General features: G+C 41.6%; 1 protein-coding gene across 2 annotated transcripts in view; it reads left to right on the top strand.

Moving 5' to 3' along the window:
* Positions 1-17879, top strand: part of ASCC3 (activating signal cointegrator 1 complex subunit 3) — a 161512-nt gene that overhangs the window by 95240 nt on the left and 48393 nt on the right. For both annotated transcript variants that reach the window (XM_064170382.1, XM_064170383.1), the window contains exons 26-32: positions 1304-1389; positions 1622-1788; positions 1931-2076; positions 2161-2281; positions 4506-4648; positions 16714-16851; positions 16948-17068. In XM_064170382.1, coding sequence (XP_064026452.1) covers positions 1304-1389; positions 1622-1788; positions 1931-2076; positions 2161-2281; positions 4506-4648; positions 16714-16851; positions 16948-17068 — 922 coding nt within the window. The remainder of the gene's footprint in view (positions 1-1303; positions 1390-1621; positions 1789-1930; positions 2077-2160; positions 2282-4505; positions 4649-16713; positions 16852-16947; positions 17069-17879) is intronic.

Genomic DNA, 17879 nt, shown 5'->3' with positions numbered 1-17879 from the left:
AGAAGATAAAGACAATATAAAATAGATATAGAGAAGATAAAGACTACATAAAAATATAAAGAGAAAATAAAGGCTATGTAAAATAAATATATAGAAGATAAAGGCTATACAAAATAGTTATATAGAAAATAACTACATAAATAGAGAGAAAATAAAGACTGCATAAAATAAATATATAGAAAATAAAGACTACATAAAAATATAGAGAGAAATAAAGACTAAAATAAATATGTAGAAGATAAAGACTACATTAAATAGATACAGAGAAAATAAAGACTATTTAGAATAAATACATAGAAAATAAAGGTTGTATTTAAAATAAATACATAGAAATTCAAGGTTGTATATAAAATAAATATGTAGAAAATAAAGACTATATAAAAATAAATATGTAGAAAAAAAAGATTGTATGAAAATAAATATAGAGAAAATAAAGACTGAAAATAAATATTTATAAAATAAAGACTATCTAAAATAAATGTGTAGAAAATAAAAGCTGTATAAAAATAACTATAGAGAAAATAAAGACTATCTAAAATAAATGTGTAGAAAATAAAAGCTGTATAAAAATAACTATAGAGAAAATAAGGACTATCTGAAATAAATGTGTAGAAAATACAGGCTGTGTAAAAATAACTCTATAGAAAATAGAGACTGTACATAAAATAACTACATAGAAAATAAAGACTGTATAAAAATAACTATCAAAAATAGAGAGTATGATTAAAACAAGCATTAGATATAAAAGAAGTGCTGTCTGTGAAAGAAATACTACACCTAAAATAGGCATTCTACAGCACAGACCTATTCTAAATAACTACTGCAGGCAGATAAATGTGATATCTGTAAATCAATATAGTTTGCCCACATCATTTCTGTTCCCTCCCCCTTGCAGAGCAGGTTTCTTTGCGAGAAGCATTGTGATGTTTTGCTGAAAATACTCAGCTTTTTAATGGCATTGTTGGTGTTTTGCTGTTCTGCAGATTTTCTAGGCCTGGAGGGGAAAAAGTACATTCTTTATATCAATATAGAATACATTTTAATACTCAAATGGTGTGATAAAAAATTTCCTTTTCAATAAATTATTATTGATTGATTTGCTTCTTTTAGTGGTTGAGGGGCCAGAGAAGCATCAGTGAACCTTAACTCTGTTTTAAATAGAATCTTCTTGTAGGTCAGTTAAAGAGCTCAGACAAGGAATCTTTGTTGAAATGTAGCTAAAAGGCACAAAATTATTTGGCACTTGTGAGGTTTGAGAATTAATGAAGGTTCAGCTTCTGCCTCTCTGACTTTTCTTTTCCAGGCTGTGTACATTGCGCCCTTAAAAGCCCTCGTCCGGGAGAGAATCGAGGACTGGAAGGTTCGGATTGAAGAGAAGCTTGGTAAAAAGTAAGTTTTGCTGAGGAATGGGACTTGGTGTGCCTGTGGCGTGCACTAGGAAGGCAGAGACAGGATTACTTACTTCAGACAGGTCTGAAAATCCTCTTGGAAGTCTTTGCCCAGAACCAAAACGGCTTTGTTTAGTTCTCTTTTGTTTCCAAGAGTAAAGTATTTAGGAGTTAGTATTTGAAAATGGCAACATTCTGAAGCTGTGTCAACCTGAGATCTCTCTTGATTGCAGGGTGGTAGAGCTGACAGGAGATGTGACTCCAGATATGAGAGCTATTGCCCAAGCTGACCTGATTGTTACTACCCCAGAGAAGTGGGATGGTGTCAGCAGAAGCTGGCAGAACAGAAGCTATGTGCAGAAGGTTTCCATTCTTATCATCGATGAGATCCATCTGCTAGGTGAGTGTGTTCTATTGGCTCTGATCAGAATTATTGCTCAACTGGAGGAAGTGTGCTGGTACTTAGGACATGAATGTGCTTTTTGACATCTGAACCTTTTCTTTTTCCCTTCTGCTCTTGCACTGGATTTGTCACTGCCTAGGGGACGAGAGAGGCCCCGTGTTGGAAGTCATCGTGTCTCGAACAAACTTCATTTCGTCGCACACGGAGAAGCCCGTGAGAGTCGTTGGTTTGTCCACGGCTTTAGCCAACGCCAGGGACCTTGCTGACTGGCTGAACATTAATCAGGTAGGCCAAACGTGCTGCACAAGCCCAGAAGAGCAGTCTGTGAGCCACTTCAAGGTTAAACCCAGAGCAAATGTTTCCTCCTAGATGGGTCTGTTCAACTTCCGCCCCTCGGTCCGCCCGGTGCCTCTGGAGGTGCACATCCAGGGCTTCCCTGGCCAGCACTACTGCCCACGCATGGCCAGCATGAACAAACCTGCGTTTCAGGGTAAGCAGCCAGCTCCTAGGCCTTTCTCTTCTGTCTGCAATTGCCCAAAAAAAAAGCCTTTGAGCACTGTACGGTGCTCATCTGCAGCACATTTACACCACGTGTCGCTGTATGTACTCCGGGGGTGCAGAGGAGGAATCTGCTCCACTGCTGGCCCAAAGCTATGTCTGAAACACGAAGTGTGCTGCCAGTGGAACATGGAACAGAGGAATGCCATGGATTTAGAGCAGAAGAGTAAAATTAGTGCTAATGAAGGGAAAATAAAACGTGTTTTCTGTTAGCATTTGACACCATAAAGAAATGTTTGTGCAAAAATGCTGGAGATGTAGAAAGCAATAAACTGAGCTCGCTCCTCTTATTGATCTGCTGAGGGATTCTCATATGGACCACTGGGTGCAAGCATGAAAACCAATTGTGAACAGAAGTTGCAGGGCAGGCTAACCTCCTATAATTCTACTTGGAAAGCAATAACCATAAAATTCCAAATTGCTAGTGCATCCAGATATGCTTCTGCTTTCAATTTTTTTAGTCTTAACCAACCTGGCCAGCAGGACGGGTCCAGGAAAGCCTCTGCTCTCGTGTTTGAACGTGTTCTGCTTTGGTTACATAAGGGATATTTATGATCTCCATGAAAAACAAGCTCCCAGATAAATTCTGTCGCGTGGACCGCGGTCGATTGCGAGGTGCCATTTGTGAGGTGACTTTTGAGCGGCTTTAATTAGCCTTATGACAGAAGCCAAAGTATTGATTGTGGGCTAGAGACCAGTCTTGACAGCTCAGATTATTTACACCTCCGCCAGAGCCTTGTGCAAAAACACTAATGAACAATAAATCTGTCTCGGGCTGGTTTGCCACACCTGTTCCTGGAGAAACAAAAGTCCATTAGGTGCTGGGCTTCAGGCTTTTAAAAGCCATGGAGACGTTGGCATATGTAGCTGGGAGGTCTGAACACACAGGGATTATCCTCCTTCAGTAATGCCACAACTGCGAGGTGTGTGGATATGCAGGGGCACAGGCTGGGGAGGGTTCACAAGCTGGGGAGCAGTGTGTGAGGGTGGAGAGCATGCAAGAGTCTTCAGAAATGAAGAGGGCAGAAATGTAATGGGTGGAAGAGGAACTCAGTGAGAAAAGAGACAACTGGCTCAGAAGAGGTTGAGAGCATTTGAAGTTCTGCAGGCACCCGTTGGTGTTCCAAGTGCTTGTTGATGTTGGGGAGTATGTACACAGCTGATTTGCTGAGGGCTTTCCCCACGCCTTGTCTGACGTGACACAGCCAAGGTTCTGGTGGCACTTTCATGGCAATGCTCACTCCTGAGCCCTGAGCACTTCTCCAGCCTGAAACATTTTGGACATGGGCTGAGCAGGAAGGTGCTTGTTTTCAGAGTCCTAAGGCATAGTTGGTTTGTATGTGTCAGACCAATTAATAAACAACAGAAAGAAAGTTCTTTTGTACCCTAATGCTCACTTTCACAACAGCTGTTGAAAAGTCACTTCCTACTTTTTTGTGCCCCTTTAGATTTGGGTAGATGGAATTGATGCTTTGCAGGCAGAATCTGAGCTCTGAGCTAGGCAGAAAGCAAGTTCTGGACCTTGATGGATCTCAGCTTGAGACAATATATCCCAGTAGGGTAGAAAAATTACCACTTACTAGGCTGAGGTAGAGGAATTGACAAGCTTTGAAGTCTAGAAAGTTTGGCCAGGTTTGTGGTGTTTTGGTGGAGGTTTATTTCCATAACTACCTGTATCTATGTGCTGACAAAGATCAGGACAGATTAGTTCCAACCCAGCTAAGCACAGTGAGATGCTCTTTGCTTCAGAGGAGCTGTCTGGCTGCCCTCACTTGTCTGTTGGGATCCACTTTACATCATTTAACCTTCTTCTACTGTCTTCCTTTTGAAAACTTAACCAGAGGTGGTTTGGGCCTCATATTCCCCTCAGTGAGACACTGGCACAGGTTGCCCAGGGAGGTTGTGCATGTCCCCTCCCTGGAGGTGTTCGAGGCCAGGCTGGATGGGACCTTGAGCAACCTGCTCCAGTGGGAGGTGTCCCTGCTGGAACTAGGTGGCCTGTGAGATCCCTTCCAGCCCAACCCGTTCTGGGATGCTGTGCATATAGACATGCATACAGCTGCAGGAAGGTCTGTGGGCTCTCCAGGAGCTGCCATGGGAAGCTCTACTTTTCATCCTTAAAGGGCCTCGTTCCCAAGTTCCCTTTTCCTCCACAGCAATCCGGAGCCATTCCCCAGCCAAGCCTGTCCTCATCTTCGTCTCGTCCCGGCGCCAGACGCGGCTGACTGCCTTAGACCTGATCGCTTTCCTGGCCACCGAGGATGATCCCAAGCAGTGGCTGAAGATGGATGAGAGAGAGGTAGGAGCATTTTACCTGCCTTGTTTCTGCTTTGCTTCTGCTTTGTTGGTGTTCACTGGTAACCTCTGAGGGCTTTGAGAGAGCAGGCGACGAGGACAAGCAGGCTTGGCATTTATTAGCTTAATAACATTTGCATAGGCTTTGTGTTTGAGCTGCCAAGCTGAACGTTTGGACCTACCAAGTTACTCCACTCTGATTATGTAAATGGAGAAGACTGAGATTAAGGCCCAAGTTGTTTGTCTCTTACCACCCTTATGCAGAGCACAGTTGTGTTTAAAGCACTCACAGCTTCAAGTGGGCATTTCTTCGGGTAATTGCGGGAGCAGTTTGTAGTTTTGTGTTTTAAATGAGCTTCAGTAGCCTGAGTTTCATTCAGCATTGAAACATAGGACAAAGCTGTAGTAGTGCTGCATACAGAGTGTCTGCACTGCCGAGCTAAGAGGGGCATGCAGCTGCTGCAGTGGGTCCAGAGCAGGCCACCAGGAGGATCAGAGAGCTGGAGAACCTCTCCTATGGAGACAGGCTGGGAGAGTTGAGGCTGTTCAGCCTGGAGAAGAGAAAGCTCCAGGGAGACCTTAGAGCAGCCTTCCAGTGCCTGAGAGCTGGGAAGGGACTTTTGACAAGGACTGGTTGGGATAGGATGAAGGAGAATGGATTGAAGCTTGAGGAGGGCAGATTGAGACTGGGGATTAGGAAGAAATTCTTAACAGTGAGGGTAGTGAGACACTGGCACAGGCTGCCCAGGGGGTTGTGGATGCTCTCTCCCTGCAGGTGTTCAAGGCAAGGCTGGATGAGGCCTTGAGCAACCTGTGCTGGTGTGAGGTGTCCCTGCCCAGGGCAGGGGGTTGGAACTGAATGATCTTCAAGGTCCCTTCCAACTCAAACCATTCTGATTCTCTGCACTCCTTACCCACAGTGATTTCTTAAAGGAGTAGAAGTACTATCTCCAGCCTTGCACTGAGTGAAATGGACACAACTCTTTCCAGTGCTGAAAGTACTCTTTCCAATGCTGAAAATAGAACTAGTGAAGGCTTACTTCACTAGTAAGTGTTCAGTAGGTATTCCCTACTGAATTCCCTTTGAGTATTCCCTGTCTTAAAATGCCAAAATATTTCCAATGTTTCTTAATTCCATATGGGATGAGAATGGACCACTTGGGAGAAATGTATTATTGTTGTTGTCTTTAAACAGTGTTTTTGGTTGCCTTTATGCAGTGGTTTTTGTTGCCTTTAAAGGCTATTTAGTGTTGCCTGAGAGTTGTCCCTGTTGTTTCCCTGCCAGGCAGCCTTCCTTCAGAGGAGCACACAGGAAAATGACTTTATTCTCAAGACATATTGTAGTTGTTAATTGTGAGGTTTGTTGAGATCTGAGAGGTTCTGCATAAGTGTGCACAAGACTTGCAAACTCCACAGTAGCCTTTTTCCCCTTCCTTCAGCCCTCTGTGCCTGATACTCATTTTGGCTGACATCAGCTTCCTTTGAGAATCCACTGGATAGTTTTGTTCCATGGTGTCAGTGGGTTTGGTGCCTGATGGGCAAATGCTAGCCCATGTTTGGGTATGGTTCCCAGCCAGCACACTTCCTGAGGCTCCTTTGAACTGCTCTCAGCAAGGCCATCCAGAAAATCATCTGGAAGACTGAGAGGGAGGCAGGCACAGGTTCTTGCAGCCGCTGAAAGGGATTTTTCTCTGCCACCCAGCATGGCAACTGTGCTGTGATGGAAACAGAAAGATTCAAGCTTTGTCGGGGAGTGACTGGAGTGTGGGAGACACCAGTCCTGGATCTTGTGGGAGAGACCAGTCCTGGATCTTTGTTGCCTGCTAATCGGCTGTGCCATCATCTTAGCTTCTCTCTTCTCCTCTGTCGACCTCCTTCCTGCAGCACTAGTGCCAAACAGGCTCTCATTCACAGCATGTGAAGGATTCTGTTCACAAAGTTCCAGGCTCTTTCTCTTCACTGTAGTCTTAGATTCATTCACAGAATGGCTTAAGTTGGAAGGGACCTTGAAGATCATCCAGTTCCAACCCCCCTGCCCTGGGCAGGGATACCTCACAGACTAGCCCAGGCTGCTCAATGCCTCATCCAGCCTGGCCTGTCAGATAACAGGCAAATGAAAGGAGAGAACTTGATGCTCAGCCTGAGTTCTCTGCAGCCATGAGATGATTTTTAAATATACACTTCCTAGCTTAAATTCTCCTCTGGAGCCATCAGCCAGGCCTGTCACATTCCTGCTCCCGTTGCTTGGCTTGTTGAAAGGGACAACAGCTGAGATTACAGAGAGTGCCACCAGTTTGTGCTGGAAAGCTTGGGTAAGATCAGTTCTGCATTAGGAGCTAAAGAGGAACCAGTCCTTCTCTTTCAGAAGTTGCATCCCCGTCTGTGGTGGCAGCAGATGCTGCAGTGCTGTTACAACATCACTTATTAGAATCGAGTTTTCAGTTTGTTTAGTTTTCCTCTCATGTTTTTCTTTCTTTCTTTTCTTTTTGCCCTGAAAGCAAAAGCACAGAGTGGTGTTTCTTGCTTACTGTTTGAAGCTGGGAGTGCAGCTCTCAGCAGCAGACAGGCAGGGGCTTTGCTTACTTGGGTCATTGAGAGTTTTGGAACAAAATACATTCTCTGGCCAGATGCTTGCTTTATTTTGTTCCTATACTTGCAGTGCAGGGCCAGAGCAGAGCTGTACCCACCTACCCAGTCTGAGCTTGAACCACAGGGATTTTCCCATGCTGCTTTCTGCATCACTTTCCCATCTGCATCTTGTTAAGGTTATTCTCTGTGAAACCTCTAGAAACAACTAAAACCCTTTAGCACAAACATACCTACTGACACGTGCCACAGCACCCATCCCAGGCAACAGCACCCATCCCAGGCAACAGCTACCTTCTGCTGCATCCACATCCAGTTCTGCTGTCCCCAGCAGAAGGAGGACACAATGCTGCTGGGGACAGTCAGTGCAGAGGAGGTCACAAAGGTGATCCAAGGGTTGGAGAAACTCTGCTGTGAGGACAGGCTGAGGAAGCTGGGGATGGAGAAGAGGGGACAAGGGGAGCTCAGAGCTGCCTGTCAGTACCTGAAGGGATCCTACAGGAAGGCTGCAGAGAGACTCTTCCTGAGGGTGTCTAGAGGCAGGTCAAGGGGGAATGGTTGGAAACTGGGGCAGAGCAGGGTTAGACTGGAGCTGAGGAAGAAGTTTTTCAGTCTGAGGGTGATGAGACTCTGGCACAGGCTGCCCAGGAAGGCTGTGGTTGGGGTGTCCCAGGCCAGGTTGGATGAGGGCTTGAGCAGCTGAGTCTAGCTGAGGTGTCCCTGGGCATGGTGGGGAGTTTGGAGCAGATCCCTTCCAGCCTGAGCCCCTCTAGGATTGTATGATCCTCCACCAGAATCAGGCTCTTCTTGATTCTGGGATTGTAGAGGTGTGAAGCTATAAAGGTGGATCTGTGTCTGTGTTTGTACACCCGGTGGAAGTATGTGCAGGCATACTCAGGAGTATGAGATACATTTTGCTGTGTAGATGTGATCTGCATTGCTAAAAAACAAAGCAAACAGAAACAAAACAAAGGAAAAACTAAAGAGGAAGCAAAGAAATCAAATCCAACAACAACCACCAAAATGTACAAAGTATTTACAATGGAGAGTAAGGAAATCCCAAGAATTACTGGAAAGACAAAGACTTACTTCTCCATCCCTAACCTTTAAATCAAATAACCTATTATCCCCATGTTATTGTTCTGAGGTAATGCTGTGCTATAAAACAGGCCCAGCAGAATCTGGTCTGTGTTACCAATATTGCTGTCTCTTAGAGAAAATTAGATTTTTAAATGGTTCATTTGAGCTGCTTTAGGCATTTGGTTCATGTGGGCAAGTTCTGGAGGATGAGGATAAGTTCCACTCTTCATCAGAAATCATCTTCTAAGATGATTTGGTTTAAAGCTCAGGAAGGTACCCAAGAACAAAAATCATTTTACAAGATGATTTTTTCCCCTTACCTTTAAAAGCTCAGGAAGGTACCAAAGAACACAAATAATTCTGTAAGGTGATTTTTCTTTTCTGCTTTTGAACTTCACAAAGATGCTCAAGAACAAAAGTAATTCTATAAAGGGATTTTTTTCCCCTGCCTTTAAAAGATCAGGAAAGTGCCCAAGAATGAGAATAACTCTATAAGAGTATTTTGTTTTACCTTTAAACTTCACAAAGATGCTCAAGAACAAAAATAATTCTATAAAGGGATTTTTTTTTCTGCCTTTAAAAGATCAGGAAAGTACCCAAGAATGAGAATAGTTCTATGAGATTGTATTGTTTTACCTTTAAAGGTGATCAAGAACAAAAATAATTCTATGAAGTGATTTTTTCCTGCCTTTAAAAGATCAAGAAGGTACCCAAGAATAAGAATCATTCTCTAAGTTGTTTTTTTCTGCCTCTAAACATCAAAAAGGTACCCAAGAACAAAAATTATTCTGTAAGATTGGGGTTTTTTTCTGCCTTGAAAAGATCAAGAAGATACCCAAGACTAAGAATAATTCTATGAGATTATTTTCCCCTACCTTTAAACTTCACAAAGGTGTTCAAGAAGAAAATAATTCTATAAGGTGTTTTTTTTTCTGCCTTTAAAAGATCAGGAAGTTAGCCAAGAATAAGAATAATTCTCTAAGTTGTTTCTTTTTTCCACCTTTAAACATCAAAAATGTACCCAAGAACAAAACTAATTCCATGAGATTGTTTTTTTCTGCCTTTAAAAGATCAAGAAGGTAGCCAAGAATAATTCTATAAGTTGCTTTTTTGTTTCTGCCTTTCAACATCAAAAAGATACCCAAGAACAAAAATAATTCCGTAAGATTCTGGGTTTTTTCTGCCTTTAAAAGGTCAGGAAGGTGCCCAAAAGAAGAATAATTCTATAAGATGATTTTTTTTCTGCCTTTAAAAGGTCAGGAAGGTGCCTAAGAATAAGAATAATGTTATAAGAGTATTTTTTCCCTGCCTCTAAAGGATCAGGAAGGTACCTAGGAATAAGAATAACTTTATAAGGTTGTTGTTTCCCTGCCTCTAAAATCTCAGGAAGGTACCCAAGAACAAGAATAACTTTGTAAGGTTGTTGTTTCCCTGCCTCTAAAAGATCAGGAAGGTACCCAGAGAGAAAAATCATTTCATAAGAGTATTGTTTCCCTGCCTCTAAAGTTCAGAAAGGTACCCAGGGAGAAAAATCATTGTATAAGATGATTGTTTCCCTGCCTTTAAAGACCAAGAAGGTACCCAAGAACACAAATAATTGTATAAGAGTACTTTTTCCTACTTTTAAAGATCAGGAAGATACTCAAGGACAAAAATAATTCTATAGGATGCCTTTTTTTTTTTTCTCTCTCTCTCTCTACCTTTAAGCATCAGGAACAGAAATGAGGTGGCCAAGAATGATTTCTATTTACTTCCCTCCTGCTAGGAGTTCAACTTCCTCCTACAAGATGTTGTTTTTACGGCCCGAGAGCGTGCAATAAAAAGAAATTAACATTTAGTTCTAACAAGGAGCTGCTTTTATTTCACTTAACATCTGCAGCAGATGTGAAAGATGTAATTATTTCTGTCCAAGCCTTCATAACTTTCCCGATCCTTTTGTTTGGCAACATCTTTCTTCTATTGGGCACTGGAGACAATTGATAAGCATTATTCAGTGGCATATGGTCTGAGTCTGACGTGCTTTGAAAAGAGTACAGAGTCCTAATAATGAGGATTCTGTGAAAATGGGAAAAGCAGCCCAACAGATATGCTTTGAGAAAGTATGGGGGCTCCAGCATCTTGAAACAATATATCACACTCAAAGGGACAGAACTGGGCTGCGCAATCTGTTAGCTCATTCTTGTCCAATCTGGTCTCCTCCTTTCTTTTGGAGCCAGCATTGTCATCAACTTGCTGAATTATACTCTGGCTGGAATGTATTTCAGGCACAGGATAATGTATCTACTTAAATGGAATCCTATCTTTCTACAAAAGCTTTTTAACTAGAATAAATCTGAAATATAACAAAACAAAACAACAACCTCCCCCTCCACCCCCCAAAAAAAAAACCCAACCCAACTTCTATTAGCCTAAAGTAAATGGTTCAACAGTTTGCATGTGTGCAGGCACAAAGAGGAGGAGAAGGGCTGCCTGCTACTTGGAGGAAAAGCTGCCCTGCTCAGAGAGTAGGGTAGAAAATGCAGAAATGAACTTTCTTACTTTCTTTTTTGGTTTGCTTTGGCTTTAAATAGAATAATATTAAATAGTAGCTATAAATTATTATTATTATTATTATTATTAATATTATTATTTCATTCTAACTTATTGGTAATGTTCAATGTGAAGATGAGAAATATAATTACATAAATATATGTACTATAATAAATATTTTGCAGTGCCACTGGAAGTCCCAAATCCCTTTGCAAAGTTGTTTTGGGGTATTTTTGTTTGAGTGTTTTGGGGTTGGTTTGGGGTGTTTTGGTTTTTTTTTTTTTTGTTTAAAGCTTTTTTGTTTGGGTTTTATTTGTTTGAGTTTGTTTGGGTTTGTTTGTTCGTTTGTTTGGGGCATTTTTGTTGGGGGCTTTTTTGTTTGGGTTTTGTTTCTTTGAGATATTTTTGTTTGGGGCTTTTCTGTTTGAGGTATTTTTGTTTGGGTTTTTTGGGGGGGGCTTTTTTGTTTGGATTTTGTTTCTTTGAGGTATTTATGTTTGGGGCTTTTTGTTTGGGTTTTTTTTTGGGGGGGTTCTTGTTTGGGGCTTTTTTTGTCTGGATTTTGTTTGAGGTATTTTTGTTTGGGGCTTTTTTGTTTGGGTTTTTTTTTGTTTGGGTTTTGTTTCTTTGTTTTTATTGTTTGGGGCTTTTTTGTTTGGGTTTTGTTTCTTTGAGGTATTTTTCTTTGGGGCTTTTTTGTTTGAGATATTTTTGTTTGTTTGTTTTTTTCCTTTGGGGCTTTTTTGTTTGGATTTTGTTTCTTTGAGGTATTTTTGTTTGGGGCTTTTTCGTTTGGGTTTTTTGTTTGTTTGTTTTAAATGAAGATTTATTCCCAATCAACCTAACGTTAGGAAGGGTTTTTGTTTGTCCATCCAAAAAGCAAAACCCTGGGAGTGGATAGCAAAACCTTTTCTGCCTAAACCCAATCCTGCCTGGCTGAGAGTGCAGGAAAAAATCCTTCCTGCATGAAGTTCCCTGGATCAGTGCTGTATGGGAGGGGTGTGTTGGTGACTGTGGATTTCTTGATGGGTTTTTTTCTGTTCTGAATAGATTTTCTTTACCCATTTATGGCCTTCAGATTAAATGGAATTTTTTTTACCTTTCTATGATTTTAAAAGAGTTTTTTTTCTTTACATTTTTATGATCTTAAGATTTTTACCTTCATGATCTTAAGATCGACTTTAGATCATTCTCTCTGTCCTTAAGGTGGAACTTAATTTCTCTTTACCCTCTTATGATCTCAAAATGTTTTTTCTTTATCTTCTTATGATCTCAAAATGTTTTTTCTTTACCTTCTTATGATCTCAAAATGTATTTTCTTTACCTTCTTATGATCTCAAAATGTATTTTCTTTACCCTCTTATGATCTCAAAATGTATTTTCTTTACCCTCTTATGATCTTAAAATGTATTTCCTTTACTCTCTTAGGATCCTAAGATGGAATAATTTTTCTTTATCCTCTTAGGAACTTAAGATAAAAGAGTTTTTTTTTTCTTTCTGTTATAAAATGTTTTCTTTGCCCTCTTATGATCTTAAAATACTTTTTCTTCACCCTCCTGTGATTTTAACATGTCCTTTTTTTACCTGCTATGATTTTAGCATATCTTTTCTTTACCCTCCTATGATTTTTAACATATCTTTTCTTTCCTATGATTTTCACATCTTTTCTTTCCCCTCCTATTATAACATATTTTTTCTTTACTCTCCTCTGATTTTAATATATCTTTTCTTTACTCTCCTATGATTTTAACATATCTTTTCTTTACTCTCCTATTATATTTTTTCTTTACCCTCCTATGATTTTCACATCTTTTCTTTCCCCTCCTATTATAACATATTTTTTCTTTACTCTCCTCTGATTTTAACATATCTTTTCTTTACTCTCCTATTATATTTTTTCTTTACCCTCCTATGATTTTCACATCTTTTCTTTACTCTCCTATGATTTTAAAATACCTTTCCCTCCTATGATCTTAAAATATCTTTTCTTTACCCTCTTAGGCCTTTTCATTCCAGCTTTTTTATAAAGATAAAGAGTGATGAAGTTCTACCAAGGCAGGAACATTACATTTGTGCTCTCCTCGCGATGCTGTGCCTGTTTCTGGTTAATAGACCTGTTAATTGTGGGATTACTCCTTCACAGAAAGTCCTCCTCATCTTCTCCCACCGCCCTGACATAGCACACTTGGGTTTGTTGGGGTTTTTTTTTGGTAATAAATTGTCATGAGAATTTTAAGCCTTGGATTGTGCCTGTGGGTAAAATAATTGTGTTTATTACGTTGATCTCTGTGAAAGCAAGGGGTCAGCTAAAAATGCCGAGGGTTCCCTGCTGCTAGAATGACAGGCTGGGAGCTCACTGCCAGCTCTCCTGCTAAGGCTTCTTTGCTTTGCCCGTGGTAAATTACACTGCCTCGCAGGTACGGCTCACAGCGCCACAGGCCACTGCTGTAATGCAAGTCAGAGGGGGGAAAGAGCAAAAAATAACCACCACTGATTGTAAAAGCAAGAAGAACATCTTGGAATAGGTTCCCAGCGGTGCGGATTTAGGAGGCTTTGGTTTGGTTGTGTTTTTTTCACGCTGGCAACTAACTGGTAAAGATCTGAGCTCAGGCTCTGCTCTGAACTTACAGAGCGGCGTAGAAGTGTGTGCTGAGGGAGCAGCCTGCTTGCTAGGGCCTGATCCAGATCAGCTCATCTGATCCCCCCACCCTTCCAGAAGAAAAAAGGAGTTGGGAGTCATTATCTTCCCCACAGCAAAGTCTGCTCAGTAGTGGAATAAATGGCATTGCAAGTGGCTTGCTCCTTTGCATGAAAGCTGTCCCTGTCAGCAGGTTGGTGGGGAGGAGAAAAATTCATTCAGTAGTAAATATCTTTTGTCAACTTTTGGGTGCAAAGCTGAGTAAAAAGGTAAATACAGCATGTCTGTCCTTCCTTCCTTCCTTTCTCTCTTTCTCTCTCTCTTTCTCTTTCTCTCTTTCTCTCTTTCTCTCTCTCTCCTAACTTCCTTCCTTCCTTCCTTCCTTCCTTCCTTCCTTCCTTCCTTCCTTCCTTCCTTCCTTCCTTCCTTCCTTCCTTCCTTCCTTCCTTCCTTCCTTCCTTCCTTCCTTCCTTCCTTCCTTCCTTCCTTCCTTTCATTTTGCTGTTACTTTACCACTGCACTTTCCTATTCCCTCACCTTAACTCCCTTTCAAAGCTGGAAATTTAACTCTTATTTCTCACAGTGTCTCTCTAAGCACTTTTTGTTCATTTTTCTGGTATTTTAGCACTGCCTCTTCCAGTTTTCCCACCTTAACTCCCTTTCAGATGTACAGTTTTAGCTCTCATTTCTCAGTGTCTCTCTAAGCACTTTTCATTTCTTTTTCTGGTGTCTTGCCAGTGCCATTTCCTCTTTTCCCATCCTAACTCCCTGTCAGGCATACAAAGGAAACTCTTATTCCTCCAGGTGCCTCTCTGAGCACTGCACAGAGCTAGTCCCACTTCCGAAATCCATGGGACAAAAAGCACTCACAGGTTCAGCAGGATAGTTGCTGCTGTGTGCCCATGGCCAGCACTGCACGGGAGAGGGTGCAGAGGCTCTGAGGTTTTTGCAGACTGGGGTTGGGGTTTTTGCCTTAGACAAAAAAGCAAGTGAAGATGGGTGATAATTCACAGTGTCTGCACTGCAGGCACATGTCTGCATGGGGGCTAGGGAAATCAAAGGTTTGCTGATTGCATCTAGATAGATAAACGTTATCCTCTAACATATCCTCCTTTCATTCGGTTCTTTACTCCCTTGTTTCCCTTTCCTAAAGAGGCTTCTCCCCTCTTCAGTTCATTGCTTTGTTTCTTTCTGCTTCCCTTCCTTTCAGTGTTATGTAGTCTCTCTTGCTCCCTCCTCCCCTGCATACAACAAACCTTCCTTGTCCTCTTCTAGAGGACATGCAGGAACATCCAGGGGACTGTGTTGTGAGGGGAGATGAAGTTTAGGAGCTTCACTGGCAGATTAGACTGGACTTGAACAGTGTGGGTCTTTAACTTGGTCTCTCTTGCTTCCCTCAGTCCTGGTTCTGTTAGTCAGCACTGCTTCAGGAATTGACCTTTTCTGCTGCGTTATCCCTGCAGCATTCCTGTTGTATCTTCGGTTGGGTTTTCTCACATCCTAGGGACTGTTATATTCTTCAGCTTTTTTTCCCCTGTTAAGGCTTTTTTTCTGTATATAACAGCAATGTTTTATGTGACTTGGGTTTAGGTATGTGAATCATTTCATTAGCATTAAGGTCTGAGAGCTGTAGAAGCCAGGAAACCTTTAGAGATTAGGATTCTGAACACTGGGAGTGCAACACATCAGAGTGAGGATATCTCTGCAGGCATGGAGGTTTCATATCTCAGTCCTTTGAGACGTTCAGGCCAAGAAGAGGCTGAATACTCAGTCCCCATTCTTCAGTCACCATGAGCAATTTGTTCTCTGCCAGCACTGCTCTCCAAGCTTGGCTGCAGCTCCTGAGTGAACGGTGAACGATGCTGCCCATATGTATGCAATATCATCATGCCACTGCTGGTGGCACCAGGAAACCACTAATAAGAGATGAGGGTTGGAAGTTCCTGGCTATAATTATATTAAAATCACATAAAATAATAAATGGCTTTGGAAATCAAGCAACAGAACGAGGTAAAATGGCCAAAGAAGGCAGAAGTTACAAAGCTCTTGGTCATTATTAGTGAGGGGATTTTCAGAGAGGTTGTCTGCAGAAATAAATGAGCTTATTATGGAATCTGCCACTTGAAAACATAGGCAGAGATTCAATTAGAGTCATTGAAATGCTTCCAAGTAGTCAGAGACTTGGGAAAAATAAAAATAATAATAATAGTAATGAAAAAGCAGATTTTTGTCTGGACTTTTAAATGAAGACACTTAGTGAAGGTTGGGGTTTGCTACAGGGTTTGAGTCTGTACACTGCAGACTTACACTCCAAAGTAAGTTAAAACCCCTCAGATTAGTTTGCATTTAAGCATGAGAATAAGCAAACGTTCAGCTGGATTTAGCTGCAGAGGTCTCCAGCTGAAGCTCCCTCCTTGCCTTTTCACAGGCATGAGCCCAGTGTCTTTCCCTGGCTGTTGTTCTGTTACTGGTTGCGAGGATTTGCTGTGTTTTTGTACCACTTCTAACCCCTTTGATACTGGGGATTGCATTAAACAAACACTGAGCAGAATGCACAGCAGTTGCCAGACCTGTCAAGATATTTTCAGCTTTTTCATTTCCTTATCTTACACTCCTTGGTGTGTCAATAAACTCCTGTGCATTTTGGCTTCCTCTGCCATTAATCTACTATTTGATTTTTTTTTTGTTGGTGGTTGGTTGCTTTTGGTTTTTTTTAGACTAAAACCAGACTGCTCAGAGCCTGAAAACTCTGGTTTGGTGTTTGTATAAACAGTGTTGAGCAAATTATCTCTGCTCTAAGAAAGAAAAAGAAGGGGAAGGACGACCAAAAAACAAGCCTGTAGCTAAAAAATTTAAGAGATAAAAAGGACCTTTTGGCTAAAAAGGGGAGAAGCTAAAAACAGCTCTTGAGCTAAGAAGGTAAAAAGCTAAAAACAACTCTTAAGCTAAGAAGGTAAAAAGCTAAAAACAACTCTTGAGCTAAGAAAGTAAAAAGTTAAAAACAACTCTTGAGCTAAAGAGCTGAAAAGCTAAAAACTCTTGAGCTGAAAAGGTAAAAAGCTAAAAACAACTCTTTAGCTAAAAAGGTAAAAAGCTAAAAACAACTCTTTAGCTAAAAAGGTGAAAAGCTAAAAACAACTCTTGAGCTAAGAAGGTAAAAAGCTAAACCCAACCCTTAAAGCTCAGGGTTCCTGAAGAGCCTGGTTTAAAACGTGCAACTCTCCTTCCTCTTCCAGATGAATGATATTATAGTGACTGTCAGAGACTCCAACCTGAAGCTGACCCTGGCTTTTGGAATAGGCATGCACCATGCAGGCCTGCACGAGAGGGACAGGAAAACCGTGGAAGAGCTCTTTGTGAACTGCAAGATCCAGGTACCTTTGCTCCTTGGATCCTGCAGCAAGGAGTTGCACATGGAAGTTGAGAAGCTGTTGTGTCTCACTCCTCCTTACTCTTTCTTTCTCTTTCAGGTTCTGATTGCCACAAGCACATTAGCTTGGGGGGTGAATTTTCCAGCTCATTTGGTGATTGTTAAGGGGACGGAATACTACGACGGCAAAACAAGGCGCTACGTGGATTATCCCATCACAGGTACTCACAGGCACTGCAGATGCTGCTCTGCTCAAACCTCTGCCAAGCCTATGCAAATGATCTCAGTTTCTTAGGAAGTGATCACTAAAAATACCTAATGGGAGGCTTAGAGAGTGCTGAGGGGAAAGGGTTTCCTCGCTCAATGCAAGCTGGAGGAGAGCTCTGAAGGGTTTAGGTAATAGCAAAAACGTTTCTGTTCTGCAAAGCTTTTTTCCTGCTCCCTTCCCTTTGTGGCTATCATCCAGAAGGGACAATATGAAGTTGTATTTAGCTGCCTACTTATAGTGTAGAAAAGGAAGGTTTTGTGCATGCAAATCTTTCCCTCTTTCTTTGCTTGGTGGTTTAGTTTTGGAGCCTTTCTAAAAGAGAAACCTGTTTTTAACAGTCACCTCAGCCATGGTGTGAACTGCCACAGCTGAGTCATGCCTGTGTGAGAGCATAAATAACTGTAACCAAAACACCTTAGCTGCTCTGCTGTCTTCAGGGGTCTAAGTGACACTTCAAGCAAGTGACACTTGAGGAATCAGCAGCTAAATTCAATATTTGGATGTCTGGTTTGATGCAGATGTTGATCGCTTCTCCAGCTCCAGGAAACTCCACTTTTGATAAACTGCTCTGCACTATTTTCACCAAGCTTAAGACAGTGAAGGCTGGAAGAGCTTCTCTGAGAGTTCAGGCAGGGAGAATATTTGTCTGGGTGGTACTGAGCTTGAAGAATGAGGGCAAATTAAATTTATTCCAGGTTTCCTGTTCTGTTTTCCCTTTCTCTTTGCCAGGGGAAGTTTATTGTAAGTGCTCCTATACTGCGCTA

The sequence above is a fragment of the Pogoniulus pusillus genome, chromosome 33 (genome assembly GCF_015220805.1).
Source record: "Pogoniulus pusillus isolate bPogPus1 chromosome 33, bPogPus1.pri, whole genome shotgun sequence".
NCBI lineage: Eukaryota > Metazoa > Chordata > Aves > Piciformes > Lybiidae > Pogoniulus > Pogoniulus pusillus.
This window is presented reverse-complemented; position numbering and strand designations above follow the sequence as displayed.